Below are 24,471 nucleotides of genomic sequence, written 5' to 3'. Positions count from 1 at the left end.
CCTCAAATTTTCAGCCCCAAGTACCGTCTCACTCCCCAGTTACATCTTTAACCCTAAGGGTCTACTTTCTAGTCTTAGCTCCCGTTCTCATCCGGGGGGGATTCCCATCTTCAGGCTCGAAGCCTTATTCTCAGATCCTAACACTCACCTAGAGACCTCACCCTACCTGACCCTTAAAACACACCCTCCCATTGTGTGACCCAGCACCGTCCTCTCCCCTCACCGTATAACCAACCCCTTCCCCGGCTCAGTCTGAGCCCAGGCCCCGGGCCCCCGACTGAAGACATGGAGTTTGTGTCTGGATATCGAGATGAGTTCCTTGACTTCACTGCCCTCCTCTTTGGCTGGTTCCGAAAGTTCGTGGCAGAGCGAGGGGCTGTGGAGACCAGCCTCGTGGGCCACTGGCGACAGTTGGAGGCGCAGATCCGAAGGCTGCCCCAGGACCCTGCCCTTTGGGTGCTCCACGTCTTGCCCAACCGTAGTGTGGGCATCAGCTTGGGGCAAGGGGCAGAGCCAGGCCCTGGACCAGGCCTGGGGGCGGGCTGGCTGCTGGGAGATCAGCCCCCACTCCACCTCCGAGACCTGAGCCCCTATGTCAGCTTTGTCAGTTTGGAGGAAGGCGAGGAAGGGGAGGAGGAAGAAGAGGAGGAGGAAGAGGAAGAAAATGGAGAGGAAGAGGGTGCAGGCACCGAGAAGGTAGAGCCAGAGGAGGATGGGGAGCCAGTCCATACAAGCAGGGAGTCCCCCCAGGAAGCAAGTCTTCCAGGGCAGCCAGAGGAGGCTGAGCAGAAGGAAGGAGGTGGCGAGAATGGCTATCACGTGGAGCGGGCAGAAGACGAAACTGGGCCCAAGAGGAGGAAGGGGCGAAGAAGTGGTAAGAAGCCAGGGCTGGCCCTGCCCTTCCCCCTGCTCAGACACACTCCCCCTCCGAAGCCCTCTTAGAACCCAGCTAGAAGTCACAAAAGGATGGCTTCAGGCCAGGTGTTTTTATAATTCCACATTGTTTTTTTAATTTGAGCCAACATTTAAATATTATTTTTTAAAAAACTTCTGCCGAAACCGGTTTGGCTCAGTGGATAGAGTGTCGGTCTACAGACTGAAAGGTCCCGGGTTCGATTCCGGTCAGGGGCATGTACCTTGGTTGCAGGCACATCCCCAGTAGGGGGTGTTCCGGAGGCAGCTGATCGATGTTTCTAGCTTTCTATCCCTCTCTTTTCCTCTCTGTAAAAACTCAATAAAATAAAAATATGTACACAGATAATAATTTAATTTAAAAAAAAAACCCAACTCAATAAAATATGTTAAAAAAAAAAAACCTCCGGAAGTATGGAATTATATCTTCTTCTTTTTTAAATGTATTTTATTGATTTTTTTACAGAGAGGAAGGGAGAGAGATAGAGCTAGAAACGTAGATGAAAGAGAAACATCGACCAGCTGCCTCCTGCACACCCCTTACCGGGGATGTGCCAGCAACCAATGTACATGCCCTTGACCGGAATCGAACCTGGGACCTTTCAGTCTGCAGACTGACGCTCTACCACTGAGCCAAACCGGTTTCAGCTGGAGTTATACCTTCTTAAGAAAAAGTAAAGAACAGCAGCAAATGCTGGTACCCTGTATCTGCTGCCCCTTTAAGATAAGGCATATCCTCTCTACCTACTTTCCTTTAACTTTACTCACTTAGTTTACTTGCCTACCCCGCCACTCCACACGCCCCCCCCCAAAAGGCATTTGAGTTGAATATCCCTGATCATGATCATCTTTGCTACTCCCCCCGCACCCCTCCGACTTTTGACTTTTCTTCTCCAGAGGCTGCCCCCCTGCACCTTGCCTGCCTCTTACTGGTGACGGATGAACATGGCACCATCTTGGGCATTGACCTGCTAATGGGTGGAGCCCAGAGGAGTGCAGGCAAGGGCTCCTGGACAGAGAACCTGGCTCCCCGGGCCTATGCTCTCCTCTGCCACAGCATGGCCTGCCCCATGGGCTCCGGAGACCCCCGGAAGCCCCGGCAGCTTACCGTGGGGGACGCCCAGCTGCACCGGTATGGAAATCCGCTGTCTGAGGGTGGGGAGGCCTGAGGGTACGGAAATCCGCTGTCTGAGGGTGGGGAGGCCTGAGGGTACGGAAATCCGCTGTCTGAGGGGGGGGAGGCCTGAGGGGCCCGGACTGCCGGGCCGTGCAGCCTGACGCCCTGTCCCCCCCATTCAGAGACCTGGAGATGCTGGTCCCCAGGCTGGGCGTGAAGTTAGCCAAGACCCCGATGCGGACGTGGGGTCCCCAGCCAGGCTTCACCTTCGCTTCCCTGCGGGCTCGAACCTGCCATGTCTGTCACAAGCACAGCTTCGAAGTGAAGCTGACGCCCTGGTGAGCAGCCTGCAAAGATGGGGTGAAAGGAAGGAAGACCCCAACGGTCAGGCAAACAGAGAGGCCAGTGGGGGGACCCTGCAGACAGTGAGGAACAAGGAAATTAGATGAAGAAAAGGAGTTGTTGCCTTAGACAGTGTGGCTCAGTGGATAGAGAGTGTCGGCCGATAGACTGAAGGGTCCTGGGTTTGGTTCCCGGTCAAGGGCATGTACCTCGATTGCAGATTCAATCCCCGGCCCTGGTGGTGTGTCTCACTCACATCAATGTTTCTCTATCTCTCCCCCCTCCATTTCACTCACTCTAAAAATCAATGGAAAGATATCCTCAGATGAGGATTTAAAAAAAAAAAAAGAAGAAGAAGAAGCTGTTACTGGCAGAGAGAATACAGACAAACAGATTGAGTTTGGGCAGCTGCAGGGCAGACAGATGGCAGGCAAAGGACTTCCAGAGACTAACACTGGGTGCCCGCCCCTCCCTGTGGCCCCAGCCCCCAGTGCAGCGCTGTCCTGTACTGTGGCGAGGCCTGCCTCCGGGCCGACTGGCGGCGATGCCCCGATGACGTGAGCCACAGGTTTTGGTGCCCGAGGCTTGCAGCCTTCATGGAGCGGACGGGGGAACTGGCGACTCTGCCGTTCACCTACACTGCAGGTACCACAGGGGGGCCCGGAGGAGGGGGCAGGGGGAACTGGGGCCTGGATGTCTGGGAACAGGGTCCTGGAGGCTAAGTCTGGATCCCTGGAATGGGGGCTAGATGTTGGGTGTTTGGAGCAGAGGACTAGACCTTGGGGCTGGAGACAGAGTTTCTGGAGCTAAGGACTCAGCGCCTGGGGCCCTGAGATAGTTTCAGGCAGTGGTTGGCTCACTCATTAGTCACCAGAGCCAAATATCAACAGTACGACAATTGAAATTTCTTTTTGAGAGCCTAATTTTTTAAACTTAAACTATAGAGGTAGGTACATTATTATTACCTTAGTTAGGGTCCTCCAAAGTTGGCCTTTGCTAAAAACTCAATGGGCCAGAGAGCTGCCTGTGGCTCTTGAGCCGCAGTTTGCCGACCACTGGTTTATGGGACTTAGAACCGGCGATTCAAACACTTGCTTCCCAGCCCCACCACTAACGGGTGGCCTTAAGCAAACCATGCTGTGTCTTGGTGCCTTAGTTTCCTCCTCTGTAAAACAGGGACACCAAGAAATGCTCCCAGGAATTGTTATAAGAATTCTGCTGGCAGGATGCCTGCTACACTGCAGGCACTCAGACATGTCAGTTCTCTCCCTGACGGGCACCAGACTCAGACCCAGAGTCCTTGGGAGAGGCTGAGGGGAGCTAAAGTCTGGGGGGGTCCTAGCCACCAGGCCCTCAACCTTCTCCTCCCCCTTCTCCAGAGGTGACCAGCGAAACCTTCAACAAGGAGGCCTTCCTGGCCTCGCGAGGCCTCACTCGTGGCTACTGGACCCAGATCAGCATGCTGATCCCAGGCCGCGGCACCCCCAGGCACCCCCGGGGCAGCACACCGTGCCCCAGCCTTCTTCTCCATGGTGCGTGGGGCCTCTCCGCAGGCGTGGGCCTCTCGGGGACAAAGGGTGGGAGGGAATAAAGCTGCCCGGGTCCCAGACAACCCCTCCATTACACACCAAACCCTGCCCCTACTCCCAGGGCCATGTCAGCCCCTTCCTCAGCCCTCTAAGTCGCCGCTGCCCTTTCCATCCAAAACCTATCCCTAGGCAGCCCCCTGCCCCATTTCTCCAGTCCTCTCTCAGGTGACGCAGCTCCTATGGAAGAGAGAGGGAGGCATGCCAGGGGGGAGGGGGGCCTCCCTGACCCCGGGCTCCTTCTCCTCCTTTCCTCCTCTCAGGAGACCCCTACCAGCTTCTTCAGGGGGACGGGCCTGTCCTGATGCCTCCTGTGCCCGCAGATCCGCCCAGGGGCCTCTTTGGTGAGCCGGAGGGACCCTGTAGGAGCAAGGGATAGCGGCAGTCTGGGAGGCTGAGATAAGGGAGATGATTAGGTTGGAGGCATGGGGGTGCAGACCCGGGGCCAGGTCCCCCCAGCAACCCACTCTCCCCAGGCTCGTGGCAGGATTACTACGCATGGCGGGGCCTCAGCTTGGACTCCCCCATGGCGGTGCTCCTCACCTACCCGCTGACTGTGTACTACGTCATCACCCACCTGGTGCCCCAGTCCTGTAAGGAGAGCGGGTGGGGGTGCGGGGGAGAGGGGGGTGTTTCCAGAGGGGCAGCAAGGAGCTGGTGGGGGGCAGCAGGGAAGGGGAGGGCGGCCAGACCCTTAAAGGGCCAGCTTCTCACACAGTCCCCGAGCTCAACATCCAGAACAAACAGTCCCTGAAGATCCACGTGGTGGAGGCCGGGAAGGAGTTTGACCTTGTCATGGTGTTCTGGGTAAGTCCCTCCAGGCCCGAAGGGAAGGTTGGGCGTTTGGGTGGCCACGTGGACGCAGGGTGGGACCCAGCTCGGCCTCTCTGTCCTCTAGGAGCTCTTGGTCTTGCTCCCCCACGTGGCCCTGGAACTACAGTTTGTGGGCGACGGCCTGCCCCCCGAGAGTGACCAGCAGCATTTCACCCTGCAGAGGGTGAGGGCCGAGGGGTCCCCTGCTCTTCGCCCCCGGTCTGGTCCTCCTCCGGGCCTCCTCATTCGGCCTCGCCCTTCTGGCCCCTCCTCCCCTCTCCTTGGTCTTCTTGCCTGGCGCATCCTCCAGCACCCTAACTTGCAGTGGTTTCTGCACCCCACTCCTGGCTCCGCAGGATGGCCCTGAAGTCTCTGTCCGTCCTGGTTCCGGGGTGTCAGCTCGGCTCAGCTCAGGGACTAAGGAGAAGGGGGGCCGGAGGGACCTGCAGATCAAAGTGTCTGCTCGGCCCTACCACCTGCTCCAGGGGCCCAAGCCCGACCTGGTGATCGGTAAGCGCCTGGCGTGGGGTGTGCGTGGGAGGGAGGGAGGGAGAGGGGGAGACCTGGCCTCCAGCTTCTCCCCGCTTCTCCCTCGGTCCACAGGATTTAACTCCGGCTTTGGCCTCAAAGACACGTGGCTGAGCTCGCTGCCCCGCTTACAGGTGGGCACAGGGGCAAACGGGGGCTTCCCCCACCTCCTGCCCAGTCCCTGCTCCCTCCCCGACCACCTCTGCTGCTGCCCTGGGGCTGTGTCCGCCCCGCCCCGCTCCTCCATCCCGGCCTGTCTGGGGCCTCAGGGGGCTACCCCCCAGTGCGCTACCCTTGCTGCTGGGGAGGTCCCGGGGGCAGGAGCCTCCCTGCGTGTCTGAGGCCCGGCTCCCACCCACCCCAGTCCCTCCGAGTGCCCGCCTTCTTCACGGAGAGCAGCGAGTACGGCTGTGTGATGGACGAGCAGACCATGGCCGTGGCCGCCGGCGGGGGCACCAGCGCCCCGCAGCCCAACCCCTTCCGCTCCCCGTTTCGTCTCCGAGCGGCCGACAACTGCATGCCCTGGTGAGGACCCCGACTCTTCTCTCTCTCCACCCTCCCCCCCTTCTTTATTTTTTAAAAATATATTTTATTGATTTTTTTTTAACAGAGAGGAAGGGAGAGGGATAGAGAGTTGGAAACATCAATGAGAGAGAAACATGGATCAGCTGCCTCCTGCACGGCCCCTACTGGGGATGTGCCCGCAACCAAGGTACATGCCCTTGACCGGAATCGAACCCGAGACCCTCCAGTCCGCAGACCGACGCTCTATCCACTGAGCCAAACCGGTTTCGGGGCCCCCACCCCCCCTTCTTTAGCTTCTTCCTCCGGCTGCGCATCCCAAAGCCCAGCCCTACCACCTGCCTTTCCTGCTCAGACCCCTCACAACTCTCTGGGGGAGTCCTCACAACCCCCCCCACACACACCCCACACACACACCCCTCTTTGGATCCAACTCACAGCATCCCCTCCCCCCCCCCCCGCTCCGCGCCCCCTCCCAACCCCCAGACCCCGCACCCCCCGGCCGGGGGCCCGCCCTGATGGACCACACGGCCCCCGCAGGTACTGCAACGCCTTCATCTTCCACCTGATCTACAAGCCCTCTCAAGGCAGCGGGGCCCGCGGGGCGCCGGGGCCCGGACCCCCAGCCCCGACCCCTGCCGCGCCCGCCGCCCCGGCCCGGAGGCGCCGCGGGGAGAAGAAGCCGGGGCGCGGGCCCCGCCGGCGGAGGTGAGGGCGGGAGGTAGCGGTCCGCGCCTCCCTCCCCCGTCACAGGCCTCTGAAAGGGACATAAAACCCGTGAGGCCCAGGGGCAGGCCGCGTGGCCGGGCGCGGAAAAGGTAAATAAAATTGCTTGTTTGAAACCCGCGGAGTCAAATTGCTCATATTTGGGGCACCCATCGGGGAGGGGAGGAAAGGACTTAGGGATGGCTTAATTTCCTCCAGCTTCTTTCATTCACTCCGTGGCTGTCCCTTCTCTTACTTGAGACTCTGGCCCTCCTTGTTAATCCCAGTCTTCGTGTGTGTGTGTGTGTGTGTGTGTGTGTGTGTGTGTGTGTGTGTGTGTGTGTGAGAGAGAGAGAGAGAGAGAGAGAGAGAGAGAGAGAGAGAGAGAGAGAGAGTGTCATTCCCCCTGCCTCAGGGCAAAACCAAGAAGCAGAAAGCCACTTCTCACTGGAGGGTCAGGGGGAGCTCACAACCTCCCAAAGGGAACACACACCCTTTGGTTTATAGTCAGTGGAAGGCCCCAGCCACTCAACTGTCCAAATGGACACCTGGAGGCCATCCTGGACTCCACCTTCTCTCATCCCATGTGACCCATCAAGAGCCAACCCCTGCTGAGTCAGACAGCTAGTGCGTCAAACCCACCAGTTTATGTCCCGCCCCACCACAAACTCAAACTCCACTCCACATTTTAGCCGTTGTATTCCTTCTAAAACAGACACGAGAACACATTGCCCCATCCACAAATCCCTTCAGTGACTTCACTCTGCTTTTGTGTGTGTGTGTGTGTGTAAGAAAAATTTATTATGCCATTGCAAAAACATCTACATGAAGTATAAATTGTTTTCAATAACAGTAGAGAATGTGTTCTAGAAATTGGAGGTAACTGGATGTAACATCCTGGCAGCAATTGAATAGAACAGTCCCAGATGGTTAGGCTGAGGCCAACACCTAGTGAGGGCAAAAGCCTTGTCTGTGGGGAATTTTGGAGGCTACCTGGAGAAATATTACACTGTGTGTAAACCAAATTGAATGGTCATAAGTGTTGTGAAGTTTCATACAGTAAAAGTTTTTTTCTACATGCACTTCAATTTCACAGCAAGAGTGGCATAGGATGCCTAAACACAGAAGAGAGCATTCATGCAAGGTATCTCACTCCTTGATATGATAATGCACACAATTCAAAGTGATTGCACAATCATTACATCTAGGGCTTTCTGCAATTACAAGGCGGTGGTTATGGAAATCGTGGCCCCAGGTATCAACATCTAAAAAGCAGCCACCACCTTCTTTTACGTCCGTTTCCTTTTTGCGTTTTTTTTTCTTCATTTTTGTTAATCAACTCTGTTGCTGTTGCTGCTTCTTAGCAAAACTGGTAAAAACAAAGTTGTAATCATTGAACGTAGCACTCTGGCAATCAAGGCGTTTAAAACCTTCAGCCTTCTGGGGCGAAAAACTTTGGTCTGTGCGACATGGAGAACTTTGGTTCGCAAACAAGGTGGTTACACATGTTTCTGGCTTGAAGACTTCCACAGCTTCCTGATCAGGTCATCATAGGAGGTCTGACTTAGGTTCATTTCAAAGCTAACATAAGGAAATTCTGGTTCTGGAGTGATGTGAATAGTCCAATAAGTTCCATCCGATTTCATGCCATTCATCGAATACCCATAAGGCTGGAACATTGTGGCATCAATGACAGAACCTGGTATCAGGTCACGAATTCCACTCTGACGGGTGACATCCTTTGCAATAACACCATCTTTCATGTAGAACTGGTCCATAACTGCTGGGCCAAGAATTTCACTCATCAGAATTTCTCGGGTTTGATCTGGCTGACTGATTACTGGACTCTCTGGGAAATCTAAAGCATACAAGTACCAATAGTCAGAATTCATACGTCCCATGCAATATGCTGCTCCATTTGGGAAAATTGCATTAAGAAACTATTTCTGCCGAAACTGGTTTGGCTCAATAAATAGAGCGTCGGCTTGGGGACTGAAAGGTCCCACGTTCGATTCCAGTCAAGGGCATGTACCTTGGTTGCGGGCACATCCCCAGTAGGGGGTGTGCAAGAGGCAGCTGATCGATGACTCTCTCTCACTGATGTTTCTGACTCTATCTCTCTCCCTTTCTCTCTGTAAAATCAATAAAATATATTTTAAGTCACTATGTTTTTTCCATTTTCAGCACCTCCCTCTCCATTGATTTCTCTCTGAAATCAATACGAATATATATATATATATATATATATATATATATATATATATATATATTTTTTTTTTTTTTAAATAGATAGTAGTTGGCTTCAGAGTGAGATTTGCTAGATTAGCCATGGCTCACAGAAATATATGGTGTTTTTTGTTTGTTTTTTAATTGATTTGAGAGAGAGAGAGAGAGGGACATCAATTGGTACCTCCTGTTTACACCCTAATTTGGGATCAAACCTCAACCTAGGTAGGTGCCCTAACTGGGAATCAAACCCAATACCCTCCAGTGCATGGGACAATGCTCCAACCAACTGAGTCACACTGGCCAGGGCCAGAAATATATTGTTTTGATGCCTGAGGGGCCAGGTCCTAGGGAAGACTCAAGCCCCAAGCCAAGAGGGTTCTTGGCTTCTCGCAGGAAAGAATTCAGGATGTGAGCCAGATAAAAAGGTAAGTGGAAAAGTAGATTTAATTGGGCAGAGAGGACAAGCAAAAAAAGCCACTCCATAAACAGAGCATCGAACTCTCCTCACGAGAGAAAGAAGAGAGACCTCAACCATCTCTGGAAGTTGAACTTACTTCTGTTAATAGTTTTGTTATTGGTTGGTGCCCTCTGCATCCCCCGTTACTGGTAGAAGTGGAGGTTTTTTGATTTCTCAAGGAAAGGAATTTCCTGAGACTCTTAAGAGAGGATGCGTGATCTTTATTTTCATGGATTTAATGACCCCTGGGTTTCCAATGTCCCATTTCCCTCCATCCTGCCATGGAAGAAGTCCAATCTTGTCTGCAGCAGGGCAAAAATAAAAACCGGTGTCCAGAGTTCCTGCTCCATTTAAAAGTCCCGTCCAGTCCAGCATCCTGAGTGTGGAGTCCGCATGGCCCATGCAGACTGTTTAAGGCCACATGGGGGGTGAGTGCGGGGGGCAAATGTGGCTCAGGGAGCAAGAGAGTGCAACAGCAAACAGCAAGCAGGAGCGAGAGCGAGAGACACAGAGACAGAATTCGATGTCTAAGGATGATAACTGGGACTTAACCAATTAACCCTTCAGGATTTCTCACGCTTGCAGTGGCTTTGCCATCTCAGCCAAATGTCTTTTCCCAGGTTAGACTGACAGAGGAGCACCTTCCCTCTGTTAACCCCAACTTCATTGCACGTGTCCATCTCCCTGTTTGTTCAATCCCTTCCCCCAGGGACTTGCAGGGAGTGGACCAGTGTTTCCCAGGGGAGAGTGAAATTGTACTTTCCTGGTGAGGCTGCCCAGAAGATCATGCTTATGAGGACATACCTGGCCTCTCCTTTGCTCTCTTCCCAATATTAATATTCATAACTAGCTGATTATGATATCAGTTTCTATGGAAAATTGCTGGTATGGGGAAATACAGAGTGGGAAAAATCATTAGTATTAACTTTAACCTTTACAAGGTATATTTTTTAATATTCTGTTTTCCCTTTATGGTATGTACTAGAAGCCCAGTGCATGAAATTCATGCACGGGGAGTTGGGGGGAGGAGTGGTCCCTCAGCCTGGCCTGCACCTTCTCCAATCTGGGGACCCCTCGAAACTGGCAGTCAGACATCCCTCTCGCAATCCAGGACCACTGGCTCCTAACCACTCACCTGCCTGCCTGCCTAATGCCCCAACTTCCCTCCCCTGCCAGCCTGGTTGCCCCCAACTGCCCTCCCAAATGGCCTGGTCACCCCCAACTCCTTCCCCAATAGCCTGGCCGCCCCCAATGGCCCTCCCCTACTGGCCTGGTGGCCCACAACTGCTTTCCCCTGCCAGCCTGATCGCCCCTAACTGCCTCTGCCTTGGCCCCCACCACCATGGCTTTGTCCAGAAGAAAGTCTGTCGTCTGGAAGATGGCCAGTCAACATGATCTAATTAGCATATTACCCTTTTATTAGTATAGGTAACTAGTAAGGTATGGGTGAGTAGCTGTTAATCAATCTTTGCAGGAATTTATGGTCAGCTGAGTTCCAGGTCAGGCAGCATGGAACAGGACCCTGATTAAAATGTATGTAGCTCTCATGCCCCTCCCCTATATTAACTTAGGAAAAGAAAGAATGAAAGGGTAAGGAATGAGGAACCTTTGAATCCTGGGAGGTCACATGGTCACCACTGCTATGGAACAGCAGCTGTGCAGCAATCATTTACTGAAGGAAAAAGTTACAAATGGAATTTAGAATTGGGTCCAACCCCCAGGATTTGGTTCAGTGGGTGCATAAAGGAAATGCAAACTAAGAAGGAAAAAATGAAAATACAATCCCTATCTATAATGGCTATCTATAATGGCTAAAATGAAATTTTAAAAAAAAGAGTTCTGGTTTGGACTTTGATGCTAGATTAAGTTCAAATTTTGGTCATTCTAAGTAAGCGTTAGCCCCTAGCCTCAAAGCTGTCCACAAAGTGAAAAATTATGCTGGGACAACAGAAAGTACCTCTAAGGCCTCTAGTCACCAAGAAGGAACTGGGGAGGGTAAAACCAAGAATATGTTGAACCAGAGGATATAGTGTGTGAAGGCGATGCTTCATTTTGTAGCTCGGTATCATCGGCTTCCTGCAGAACCTTTACTAACATGGATCATGAGAGTGACTAATTTAGGAGCAACAGCTTTGGATTAAACGCTACGGGGCAGAGGAGCATGTTTGGGTTGGCACAGGACCCCCAGCTCCCTGTTACACAATCACAGATGGCTGTCCACAATCCAGACACACAGGAGGTGGTTCCTGAGAAGTAATCCTGAAGCTAACTGGGGGGTCCCCGGAGAGTCACCCACCTCATTAGCATAAAGGCAGATAGGATTGGAAGGGGCTTATTATGAATAACAAAAGATGCTCCTTGCCCAGCCCAGCAGCTCAGTGGTTGAGCATAGTGAACCAGGAGTTGTGAACCAGTGGTTGACCCAAGAACCTGGGGAAGGGGAGGAGACAGGGAAGGGGACTGGGGGACGGGGTGTGGGAGGGGACCCATGAACCTGGAGGTCAAGGTTCCATTCCTGTCAGAGCAAATGCCCCGATTTGGGGTTTGGGACTCCAGTAGGGGGCAGGAAGCAGGCAATCAATGATTCTTTCTCATCATTGATGTTTCCATCTCTCTCTCCCTCTCTCTTCATCTCTAAAATCAATAAAAACCTGATTTAAAAAAAAAAAAAAAGATGCTCCTCTCACCTCTATCACTCAGGAAATTCCAAGGGTTTTACAAGTACTAGGGGCAAGATCTTGGTATAAAGCTAAATATAAATAAATGTGTGTTTATTATTATATCACACTATCACACACCCTCTATTTTTTCAAAGCACATCCCAGACATCGGTCATCTCACTTATATGCATCAAAAACTAACAAGGGCTTTTTAAAAATATAACCACCATGCCATTATCATACCCAACAAAATTAATAAGTATTTAGTGTAATTAATACCCAGTTCATATTCAAGTTTCTTCAGTTATCTCAAAGATGCCTTTTACAGTTGTTTTGTTCCAATCAAATAAATGAAGATCCACATATGACTTTTTGTTGTTATGTCTCTTAAGTCTCTTTTATTCTGCAACAGACCAACCTCCTTTTTCCTTTTTGTGGTTTTGTTGTGGTGATTTTTTTTTTCCAATGACAAAAATGTATTAAACATCGAAATGTGGGACATACAGTTTATGGTTCTGCATATAAGGAGCTTGAGAGTTGCCATCTGTCCTAACCAACCTCCTTTTTCTTTCTTTTTAATTTTCATGCCACTGATCTGGAAGAAACTTAGTCATTGGTCTTGTAGAACATTCTTCATTCTGGATCTGGCTGCTTAATTCCCGTAAACCGGTAATGAGATCTAGATGGCAAGGCCCAGAATGAGCTCATGCCACTTCCCTTCCGCCCCCTCTCTGCCTCCAGCCAGATGCCTCATGGTGGAACTTCCTGTCCTCTTGCTCAACTAATTCGATCTCAGCTTAAATCTTACTTCCTTAGGGAGGGATGACTTTCTTGACCCCTAGATGAGGGTAGAGTCCCCTGCCAAGACCTTGCATAGCCTTGTATGTCCCCTACAGACATAAAAGGGAAGCTTAGGTCCCTGGTGGGCTAAGGGGAAACAGAGCTTTTCACCACTCCCTTGGCAAGAAAATAACCTTTCTCTAAATTCCTGCCATCTACTAAATAAAAGTATGAAAGGATCTGGTTCTCTCTGGGTGGTGGAATTACTAAGGATTTGTTTATTCATTTTGCTTAGCTGTGCTGCTCATTTCCCCCCCATGAACACACAGTATGTTTGTAAAAATGTTTAACTTACAGCTTGTCCTCTTTAATAATTCACTTACTAAACACTGATCAAATGCACACAAGGCTTTGTGTTGGACCTTAGAGATACAATGGGGGGAAAAGACAGATCATGGTCCCGGCCTGCGGGAAACTTCCAGTCTATGGCGAGGGACAGTGACTACGGCCTCTGGCCAAATTCAACACACACTTGTTTTCCCATGGCCTGCAAGCTAAGAAATCAAAAGAAGAAAGCTGTTTCATGAAGTGAAAGTAACATGAGATTCAGGTTGCAGTGTCCATAAATGTATATTGAAATAGACCCACAAGCATTTCTTTAAGTATTACCTGTAGCTACTTTCATGACACAAGCTGCAGGTTGTGAGTATTGTGCCTGTGACAGAAAATGTATGGCTTCCAAAGCCTAAAGTATTTTCTAAAAGGGAGTGGGGGAGAGGGGCAGTGGGGGAATAAGGACACATAGGAAATACCTTATTCAATAAAGAAAGAAAAAAATATATTTTCTAATAGGTTTAGGGCAAGATTTTAAAAATGCAGCTTTATGAGATTTAGTGTGGATCATAAAGTCAATGAAGTGGGCCTCAAATAGCACATATATATATATATATATATATATATATATATATATATATATATATATAATTGATTTCAGAGAGGAAGGGAGAGGGAAAGAGAGATAGAAACATCAATGATGAGAGAGAATCATTGATCAGCTGCCTCCTGCATGCCCCCCACTAGGGATCAAGCCTGAAACCTGGGCATGTGCCCTTGACCAGAATCGAACCCAGGATCCTTCAGTCCACAAGTCGATGCTCGATCCACTGAGCCAAACCAGCTAGGCAGCATTCCTTTTTAAAAAAAATAAAATAGAATAGAATAAAATATTAGTTGTAGCACACGTAGTAAGAGTGAATATTGTTTTGTGACATATTTGTCACTTACATATACAATATATGCTTATGTATATGTGTCTGTGCTGCATCATAATATAAAATATATTTCTGTAGGGAGCAGTTATAGGGTTAAGCCTCGGACTGACCTGCTGGCAAAGCCGCAAACAAGTCCCAACCTAGAGGGCACAGCCTTTTCAGCATAATTAAACTTGATCTTGTGACTGCTCCCTAGATCTTTTCCTGGGTAGCAAGTGGGCTGTGAGAGGTGCAGCAAGTGCTGCCAAAACAAGTGAAACTTATAAGAACATTGTAAATTACCTCATTTACCTCTGACTATAAAATAAAGCATCAGTTTGCAGTCTGGATCTGTTCTGTGGTCTCAGTCACATACAGAAGATCCACCTAGACCCAGCTTGTTTGCTTTGTCTGTCTTTTCTTCATCCTTGACCAGCCCTCCCCCAGGCTAGCCGACTCCTTGGCTGTGCTGGCATGGCACATATTTCTTACTGTAGAATGTGCTCCAAACATCTAAAAGTCACTAACTTGGAGGGAGGCCTGGAAAAAAAAACCACACACACACACACACACACAGCAAAATAACAGAAAAAAGACAGTATAATGTGATGGGTGTAATGATGACAGAGTTACATGCTCTTGCACACACAGAGAAGGCACTTAAGACAGCCTTACAATGTCAACGAGGGCTTCCTTGATTCCGGCCAAGGGCACATGCCTGGGTTGTGGGCTTCATCCCCAGTGGTGGGTGTGCAGGAGGCAGCCGATTAATGATTCTCTCTCATCATTGATGTTTCTATCTGTCTCTCCCTTCCTCTCTGAAATCAATAAAAATATTTTATTTTTTAAAAGAGAAAGAATCCTGGTGAAAATCAAAATGTCAGGAGAGTCAGAGGAAGAGGAGTTAGCAAAGAGAAGGAGAAGTCCTGAGTACAGCAGGAAAACCCAGGAGAGTTGAGGAACAAAGAAAGGGTGGTTCCCTGTACTTCGCAACAAGGACACAAGAGTATTCAAATCTGTAGCAGATTTGACAGAGTGGATCAGTGAGAAGGAGGCAGTGATGAGGCAATGTAAAAAAATACAGAGAACATTAATTAGAAATTCAAATTACCCTTAATCCCAATACATAGAGATAACCATGACCACCACTTTGGTGTGTTTACAGTCCCTTTTGTAAGACTATACATATTTTTATAGAACTTTAATCATGCTGTACATAATGGTAACTAACTCGTTTTTAAAATAAAGCTATGTTATGAACAGCTTTTCATGTCATTAGGCAGTCTCTCTCTCTTTCTCTCTTTTAAATATATTCCATTGATTCTCTAGAGAGAAGAAGGGCAAGGCACAGAGAGTCAGAAACATTGATGAGAGAGAAACATCAATCAGCTGCCTCCTGCACACCCCTCAATGGGATGCGCCCTTGACTGGAATTGAACCTGGGATCCTTCAGTCCGCAGGCCAATGATCTATCCAGTGAGCCAAACCAGTCAGGGCTAGGCAGTCTCTTTTCAGGGATGACTGTATATTAGTTTATGTTATGAATGTGACGTAACCTAGTGGGACATTTAGGCAGTTCCCATTTTTCTCAATTATAAATGAAGGAGTAAGTAGAAGTTATCCCACTTGGAACCAAACTGGCACCCAAGATAGTCTGCCTCGTAGGTGGGAATTGATTTGCCTCAGATGCTTTGCATGGAATTCTTGGAAGGAGAAAAGCCACTTGTAGGTATTTGGGTTGAAGCATGGAATGAGAAGGACAACATTGGTCTGTGTGGCAGGCTAGTCCCAACCCAGATTTACCAATACAGACAGAGACCAAAGGAGACAACAGTCCTAATGAGCACAACACCTGGATCTCAGGACACAAAATCACTCACAAATGGGGCTTCTCCTATTTGCTGGGAGGGTAAAAAGTGAGAGGAAAGTACATTGGAGGCCATCATCGGGCACGAGGGGGGCCCTGAGAACTTGAAAGAACATAAAACATGGCCCTGGCACATGGATGACCGGCAGGTTTGGAAGCTGTCACTTTTCTATGGGAGCATTACCCAGGCGAGACAAGAGCCAGCAAGCTACAGGTGGTTCCCTTTAATGGCCCCAGTGCCCACATGCTAGTGAGGCCATGGGTTTTGTTTGGCTTCCAAGTGTTTAGAGATTTCCCTGTTAACTTTCTGCTTCTGATTGTGGGTCCATTGTGGTCAGAAACACACACTGTATGATTTTAATTCTTTTAAATGTATCGAGGTTTGTTTTATAGCCCAGGATATGGTCTATTTTGGTACATGTCCCATGAGTGCTTAAAAGGAACCGATATTCGGTGTTGTTGGGTGGGGTGATCTATAAGTATAGAGTGCATCCTGTTGGTTGATGGTGTTGTTGAGTTCTTCGGTATGCTTGCAATTTCCTGTCTAGTTGTTTAATCGATTGCTGAGAAGCAGGCCAATATCACCCAAGGATATTTTCCCATTGATTTTTAGAGAGAGTGGAAGAGAGAGGGAAAGTCAGAAAGGAATATTGATGTGAGAGAAATACATCGTTTGGTTGCCTCCTGCACGTGCCCTGATCAGGACCCAGGCCAGGGAGAAGCCTGCAACCGAGGTACATTCCCTTGGCTGGAATCAAACCCAGGACCCTTTGGTTTGCAGGCCAATGCTCTACCCACTGAGCCAAACTGACTAGGGCTGGTTTGAGTGTAGGCCAATTCAGATCCAGAACCCTGGAGAAGCTCTTCTGAGATTCACTCTATTGGCCTAGCATGGGAAGTACAAAGAGCAAATATGCACACATTGTCCTAAGCTGTGTATATATGTCCTGCTAATCCTCACAACAAACTTATAAGTATCATCATCATCATCATTGCTTTACAGATGAGGAAACTGAGGCGGGAGGTTGAGTAACCTAACCAAGGTCAAGTAGAGTAGCCTGGAAACAAACCCAGGCAATCTGGCTCCTGAATATGAGCTTTTGACCTCTACATGATACTGCTCCTTAAAAAATGACACGATTTCCCAGCACAGATAAGAAAGGCTTTCTGGGAAAGCCCTTTCTTCCTTGATGATTGGCCAGGCAAAGAATCAAAAACACTTCCATTAAGTTTTCTTTGAAATACATGGAAGAATTTAAGGGAGGCCCACAAAGAACGATTCATGAGCTTCTGGTAAGATCACTATTTCCCCATTCCAACACTGTTCACCTCACCACTACCCTGTGAGGTGAAATGAAATAGAATGAAAATCAAGGCTTATGAATGAATATGGTGTCACTCACCACTTGTGGAAACTAAACACAAGAAATGTGGCAAGTCTCATTTGAGCTGTACCCTAAGTGTAAAATGCAAACTGGATTTAGAAGGCTCAGTATGGAGAAAAGAATGTAAAATGTATCACTAATCACTTTTTATATTGATTATGCGTTGAAATGATAACATTTTTAAATATTAGGTTAAAGAAATATACTCTTAAAAGTTTTTGTTTGTTTGTTTGTTTTTTTGTTTGTTTGTTTTTGTTTTAAGATAAGGCTTTGGAGTCAGACAGCCTGGGCTTAAATCCAGGATGCCTACATACTAGCTTTATGACCTTGGGAAAGTTATCCAACCTCTGTGTCTGTTCCCCACCTATAAGTGGTGTCAGATAGTAACAGGGTTGTCAGGAGGATGAAGGAAATGAACAAACATAAATGCTTAGAATAGCCGAGACCGGTTTGGCTCAATGGATAGAGCGTCGGCTTGGGGACCAAAGGGTTCCGGGTTCGATTCCAGTCAAGGGCATGTACCTTGGTTGCGGGCATATCCCCAGTAGGGGGTGTGCAAGAGGCAGCTGATCGATGACTCTCTCTCATCGATGTTTCTAACTCTCTATCTCTCTCCCTTCCTCTCTGTACAAAATCAATAAAATATATTTAAAAATAAATAAATAAATAAATAAATGCTTAGAATAGTTCTCAGCATAGTTCAATAAATGTTGTGTGTTGTTATTATTATTATTACAAACTGCTTAAGAGACCAATCTCAAAACAGAGACTACAACTGACACTAACATCCTGCCTTTCACAAAGAAAAACCTTGCCTTACATCCCTGTTGATTGCAGGCATGTCACATGCCTACACTTGCCAGGATATTCATTGTCACCTTGACTTAGCCCTTAACGACTCTGTTTGCCCACTCTTGGGTTCAGTCTCCTACCCCCTCTTACCCAGCCCCAAAACCTTTCACTGGACCCTCTAGAACTTAAGATCAACCAACTCCTATAATTATCAACCCTTCTTGCTCTCACAGATTGTGGCTTTACTCCAAAGTCACAGTTCTCTGGGACCTTGGAGGAGGTATTTGGTGTGTGTGTTTTTTTGCCACATGCCCTGAGGTGAGGCAGGTGTCTGTCTTACTCCCTTTCCAAAAACTTCAGCTTCCCAACAAAATGCCAGACTCTTTGAAGCATATGCTAATAGACTATATGACTCATTTCCCAGAATTGAAACCCACAACCTTGGCGTAGCAGAACAATGCTCTAACCAACTGAGTTACCCAGCCAGGGCTCATTATCTGTTCTTGTTGCAATCGCCTTCTATCTACCTTCCTTGAAGCCTTACGTGTTTGGCTTGTTTATTTATCATTAATCATGATTTTATTAATGTAGACTAAGGCATCCACCTAGACAACCCATCCAACACCCCAACCTCTCAGTTCCTTGTTCTCTGCAACCTAATGCAATATTCTCTTTCATCCCACCTCAACAACACACTCCAATGGTCAAACCCTAGAGTTCTGTCGTTATCAGTAACTTCACCACCACCAATCTGCTGATTTCAAGCTTCCATCTTTTCAGTCCACTATCTGGCACCCTCAGTTCAACATTCCTTATGTGCTTGGGGCTCTTTAGTCTGTTGATCAGTCCACATTTTCACTGCCCACCACCCTCTTCATGTCTTCACATTCCACCTCATTCAGTTTAGATCTGATTGGTCTTTACTGTTATCATTCTTTTGCCTAATAATTCTCTTGATTCCAGCCAAGGGAATGTACCTCGGTTGCAGGCTTCTCTCTGGCCTGGGTCCTGATCAGGGCACGTGCAGGAGGCAACCAAACAATGTATTTCTCTCACATAATTCTCTTGTCCTCTCCCTCCATCTTACTTGCAAGATTGCAAGTGTGATTAAGCCAAACTCGCCAGCAATGAAACTTTCCCTGAGCTACTAAGCGTAGCTGGAGATAAACAACTGAGCTAACAAATATCACTTTGAATTTTGAAGTCACAAGTAGGCTCTTAGTACTGCCTAACAATCTATGGCCTCCCTATTCTCTCTCCTATTCTCTGAAATGATAACTACATATTCCTTCTCTCCTCAAATGGCACTTTCCCCTCCCCACCATCCTTAGCTAGTGATCTTAAATTTTTTTAGTTGATTTTTAGAGATGGAGAGGGAGGAGAAAGGAGAGAGAGAGAAACATTGACTTGTTGTTCCACTTATTTATGCATTTATTGGTTGATACTTTTTCAGTGTGCCCTGATCAGAGATCAAACCCACAACCTTGGCATATCAGGACAATGCTCTAACCAACTGAGCTACTAGTCTAAGCTGTGATCTTAATTTTTATTTTATAGAGAAAAGAAAAGGGAAGCAACTAGAAAAGAACTGACTCATTTTCCCACCAGTGCTTCTTATGATGTCCAGTCCCTGCAAATTCCCTTTTTTCTATTTGTTTGTGCGTCTTTCATGTTGAATGTGTTCCTCAAATGTCTAGACATCTTTTCTTCCCCATTCCTATCCCCACCACTCCAACGAAAGCACCCTTGTTGAGGTAATGCCAAATCCATGGACAGTACTCACCCTCTTGGCAGCGTTTAATGGAGTTGTCACTGCCTCCTTGAAACTCTATCTTGGCCTCCAGGACATCTCACTCTCCTGGTTTTCCTCCCACCATGCCAGGGGATCCTTTTGCTGGTGCCGCCTCCTCTTACAAGTTTTTCTTCCTCTATCCTCTGTTCTCTGACTACACTCACTTCCCTACCACTGCCCCACACACTTGTCTTTCCCAACTTCCTCGTGTTTATTAATGGCACCAATCATCCCATCGTTGGGTCCAAATCTTAGGGTTCATCCATGCATGCAAACCCTCAGCAGGTCCCAACAGCTATATCTTCAAACTGTTTGTCACTTTTCGCCATCTCTACCATTGCCCAAATCTTATCACTTTCCACCATCTCTACCATTACCACATGGGTCCAGGCTACCTCTCGCCCTCACCTGGGCTGATATAAGAACCTCCTTAATGATCGCCCAACTCCCAGTCTTACCAGTCCACAATCCATTCTCCTCATAACAAAGGGTAACAGTAGAACCTAAAGCAGATCATGTCGGCCACTGTTCCAGACTCACCAGTGACTTCCCATGACATCTATGATAGCACTTCACATTCTCCCTCACTCAGTTTAAATCTGATTGTTCATTACTACCGGTATTATGAACATGACCAACACGGCTTAGAGCCCTATATCACTTCTCCAGCTCTTCTGTCACTCACCAAGCTCCCACTCACCAATTCTTTGTGTGCCTACAGCAGGCCCAGTTCATTTCCTCATAGACTTCTACCAAAGTCCTTCTTTCCTGAATGTCACTGCCTCAGAGAAGCCTTCCCTAACCTCCCTAACAAAAAAGTCCCACTACCTGTTAGTCTATCTCCTTAACTTGTTGAGTTTTTCCTCATAACACTGTTCACTACCTAAAGATATATATTTATTTGTTTGTTTATTGGCTCCGTCCCCAACTGACTCAACAGGATGTTGAACAATGCCCAGTATAACTCAATAAATCTCTGCTGCATGAAAGAGAGAAAAGGAGAGTGGGACAAAAGAGAGATGCAACAAGCAGATACCCAAAAAAAAATCTTGGGAAACTGGTTTTGTCTAAAGCTGGCTTAAATCTTTAGCTCTCCCCCTCTTCATATTTCATCAATCATGTTGATCACACAGCACAGCATTTACAACCACAAAAATTAAGAGTCCAAGTCCCAGCTTGACTAGTTTCAGCTGGGTGATCTTAGGCAAGTTACTTAATCTCTCTGGGCCTCATACACTCATGCAGCAGATATTTACTGAGTGCCTACTTTACAACAGGGGCACTATGCTGGGCTGATGTGAAAATTATATAAGGCAATATATGATAATTCTCTAGCAACAAGATACTTAATAATCTGGTGTTGCTGGGCTGGCATGGCTCAGTGATTGAGCATTGACCTATGAACCAGGAGGTCAGAGTTCAATTCCCGGTCAGTGAGGGGTGTGCAGGAGGCAGCCAATCAATGACTCTTCCTCTCTCTCTCATCATTGATGTTTCTATCTCTCTCTCTCTCCCTTCTTCTCTGAAATCAATAAAAAAAAATATTTATTTTTTTTTTAAAAAAGGACCTTTTAAAAAAATAATAATCATCTGGTGTTATTTATGCCCAGGTTCGATTCCTGATGTCAGGTGGTAGGACAGTTGGCTGGTCGCTTAGGCTTTTATATACTATATCGATAGTTCTAATCTGGCCGTATGGTTGTAAGAAAATTTTGCTCATTATCGGTTCATGTGGCTCCCAAAATTCATAATTTGAGGTCCTAACCCCCAATATGACTATTTAGAGGTAGGTTCTTTCAATAAGTTAAAGTGAGGTCATTACAATGGGCCCTCATCCAAAATGACTGATATCCTTATAAAAAGAGGAAATTTGGACACTGACATGTCAGAGGGAAGATCACATGAGGATACAGGAAGGAGAATGCTATCTACAAGCTAAATTAACCAACCCACTGACATCCTGACTGACCTCCAACTTCTGGCCCCCAGAACTCTGAGAATCAATTTCTGTTGTTAAAGTCACCTCGTCTGTGGTATTTTGTCACAGCAGCCCTAGCAAACTAATACATTACCCAAATAACCCCAAGGAAAGGGGACCATGTGGCAAGCCCCCTCTCATCTTCCCACAGTGTCTCTAATGACCCTCCCAAGAGGAACCAATAGAAGACAGAGCATCCTGTGTTCCGTGCTGGGCTGCCATCTGCTGGCAGTTCTTTCTTGCCTTTTGGTGTCCCTACTGAGGATATGGTGACTGATACCGCTTAGATAACATTTCACAGGGACTAGTGCCTTTCCTCTGCTCAGGAGTCCTCCTTGCTAGCACCCCTGAAGTGAGTATACACTACATTAATAAGGAGTTAAGCAGTCTTTTTTTTTTTTTTTTTTAAGAAAAAATTGTATTGTGTTTTTTAGAGAGAAAGGGAGAGAAAGAGAAAAACATCGATGTGAGAGCAAAACATCATGAGCTGCCTCCTGCATGACCCCTACCAGGGATCTAGCCCAAAACTCCAGCATGTGCCCCTTGACCAGAAATCAAACCGGCAACCATTCAGTGCATGGGACAACGCCCAACCAACTGAGTCACACTGGCCAGGGCAGAAATTAAGCAGTCTTGACTGCAATTTTTTTTTTTTAATATATTTTTTTACAGAGAGGAAGAGAGAGATAGAGTGAGAAGCATCGATGAGAGAGAAACATCAGCTGCCTCTTGCACACCCCCTAGTGGGGATGTGCCCGCAACCACGGTACATGCCTTTGATTAGAATCGAACCTGGGACCTTTCAGTCTGCAGGCTGACGCTCTAACCACTGAGCCAAACCAGCTAGGGCTTAACACTCAAATTTTTCATTTTTTGTTAATTAAGCTCTTTTAGAACCTTTAAAAAATTATCCTGATACATACATGAAAAGAAAAGTGTAAGTAAAATAAATTGGTTAAAATATGCCAAAAGTTTCTTAGGGTCTGACTCTTCTGAATCACTTTCTGACTGTTATCAGTGACTGTGTATTTTCACACCATACTGTCCTCTGTGCCATCAAGGGCGCCGGTGATGCAGCGCTCAACGAGGTCCGTGGTTTGGATTTTGGCCTTTCTACTAGGTGTGCAGGGAAATCTGCATTTCTCTAATGACATGATTGCGAGCATCTTTCGAGATGCTTATTTGTCATCTTTATATCTCCTTTTTTTTTAATTTAAATTCTTTATTGTTTCATGTATTACATACATCTCTTTTTTCCCCCCGTTGACCTCTCCCTGGCTGCCCCCAACCCCCAGCATCTTTAAATCTTCTTTGGTGAGGTGTATATTCAGGTCTTTTGCCCAATGTTTTAATCAGGCTATTTTTTTTATTATTATTGTTGTTGAGTTTTAAGAGTTCTTTGTATGTTTGTTTTTCCCCCCTTCAAATCATTTTTTAAAATATATTTTATTGATTTTTTTAGAGAGAGGAAGAGAGAGGGATAGAGAGTTAGAAACATCGATGAGAGAGATTCATCGATCAGCTGCCTCTTGCACACCCCCTACTGGGGATATACCCGCAACCAAGGTACATGCCCTTGACCGGAATCGAACCCGGGACCTTTCAGTCTGCAAGCCGACGCTCTATCCATTGAGCCAAACCGGTTTCAGCCCTTCAAATCATTTTAATAACCTGGCAGTGACTCAAAATAGGAAAAGAAGACTCCAACTTGTTCCCTTTAAGAGGGGTGCTGCCATGATTGCTTCGCAAGAGCACGGTCAAAGGTCATGACGACGCCGATTCCAAAGAGCAAGGGGGTAAGAAGGCTTCAAGACCCACAGAGTGGACAGCATGGTTTCGGAAAGTCTCAGAGGGGTGGCAAGCGGCAGGAGAGCCATGACATTTAAGGAACCCTCAGAATATAGGGTGAGGTTGCTGGGTCATCGACCTTGAAACATTTCTTCTTCTTTTTTAAATATATTTTATTGATTTTTTTACAGAGAGAAAAGGAGAAGGATAGAGAGTTAGAAACATCAATGAGAGAGAATCATCTATCAGCTGCCTCCTGCACACCCCCCACTGAGGATGTGCCCACAACCCAGGTACATGCCCTTGACCGGAATCAAATCCGGGACTTTTCAGTCCACAGACCAACGCTCTATCCACTGAACCAAACCGGTTTCGGCTTGAAACATTTCTTGATGGTGATTCAGTGTAGAGAGTTTGTGTCATCTGGGGAGAAGCAGCAGTATGGGCCAAGCAGGTCTGTTGTCCCATCGGATCAATCTGCTTCAGGGCATAGACCGGTCTCCCGGTCCATTGAGGTGAAGCTGGAGAAACGTGATCTCCCCGAAGCAGGAGGTTCCTATTCCGCCTGCAGCGCTGTTTGCATGTGTTAGATAACAATTCTTTATCAGGTGTGTCTTTTGCAAATACCGTTCTCCCCTTCTGTGATTTACCTTCTCATTCTCTTGACGGTCTCTTTCTCAGAGCAGAAGTTTTTCACTTATTTATTTACTTATTTCTTTATTAGCAAAGGTAGAAATTTATTGAAGAACAAGCACAGACTCCCACTTGGGGAGCGGGAAAAGGTCCCCTCAGAGCAGAGGCTTTTAATTTTAACGAAGTCCAACTTATCAGTTATTTCTCTCATGAATCATACCTGAAAGTTAGTTCTCCCTTTGGATGTTTTGGTGACCTAAACCAAGAAATATCCTTTTTGTTCTGGTAAACTTGGTTTTTCCTGATGTAGTTCTTCAAAATGGCCCCTGGGCATG

General features: G+C 47.5%; 1 protein-coding gene and 1 pseudogene across 3 annotated transcripts; one reads left to right on the top strand and one right to left on the bottom strand.

Annotated features, from left to right (window-relative positions):
• Positions 1-166: 166 nt before the first annotated feature.
• Positions 167-6,579, top strand: ZMYND15 (zinc finger MYND-type containing 15). Of its 2 annotated transcripts, XM_084863264.1 has the most exons (13): positions 167-874; positions 1,810-2,044; positions 2,212-2,367; positions 2,856-3,016; positions 3,751-3,903; positions 4,221-4,301; positions 4,434-4,550; positions 4,676-4,764; positions 4,856-4,954; positions 5,127-5,280; positions 5,374-5,432; positions 5,663-5,823; positions 6,361-6,579. In XM_084863264.1, the coding sequence occupies exons 1-13, from the start codon at positions 286-288 to the stop codon at positions 6,530-6,532; spliced, it is 2,226 nt and encodes a 741-aa protein (XP_084719390.1). In that variant the 5' UTR covers positions 167-285; the 3' UTR covers positions 6,533-6,579. The 2 variants fall into 2 exon arrangements, with proteins under 2 accessions (XP_084719390.1, XP_084719389.1); XM_084863263.1 differs by having other exon boundaries at positions 5,127-5,432.
• Positions 6,580-7,451: 872 nt separating this feature from the next.
• On the bottom strand, positions 7,452-8,461 carry LOC311611296 (S-adenosylmethionine decarboxylase proenzyme-like; annotated as a pseudogene). Its single transcript has one exon. The product of its transcript is annotated as an S-adenosylmethionine decarboxylase proenzyme-like (transcript).
• Between the last annotated feature and the right edge of the window lie 16,010 nt (positions 8,462-24,471).

Source organism: Pipistrellus hanaki (genome assembly GCF_964339955.1).
Source record: "Pipistrellus hanaki genome assembly, chromosome: 16".
Lineage (NCBI taxonomy): Eukaryota > Metazoa > Chordata > Mammalia > Chiroptera > Vespertilionidae > Pipistrellus > Pipistrellus hanaki.
Note: the sequence above shows the minus strand (reverse complement) of the source record. Positions and strands in the feature narration are given on the sequence as shown.

Coding starts and splice junctions, on each gene's coding strand:
- ZMYND15 (XM_084863263.1), top strand. CDS start 286: ATGGAGTTTGTGTCTGGATATCGAGATGAGTTCCTTGACTTCACTGCC. Junction 875..1,809: donor GAGGAAGGGGCGAAGAAGTG/GTAAGAAGCCAG, acceptor TTTCTTCTCCAG/AGGCTGCCCCCCTGCACCTT. Junction 2,368..2,855: donor GAAGTGAAGCTGACGCCCTG/GTGAGCAGCCTG, acceptor CTGTGGCCCCAG/CCCCCAGTGCAGCGCTGTCC.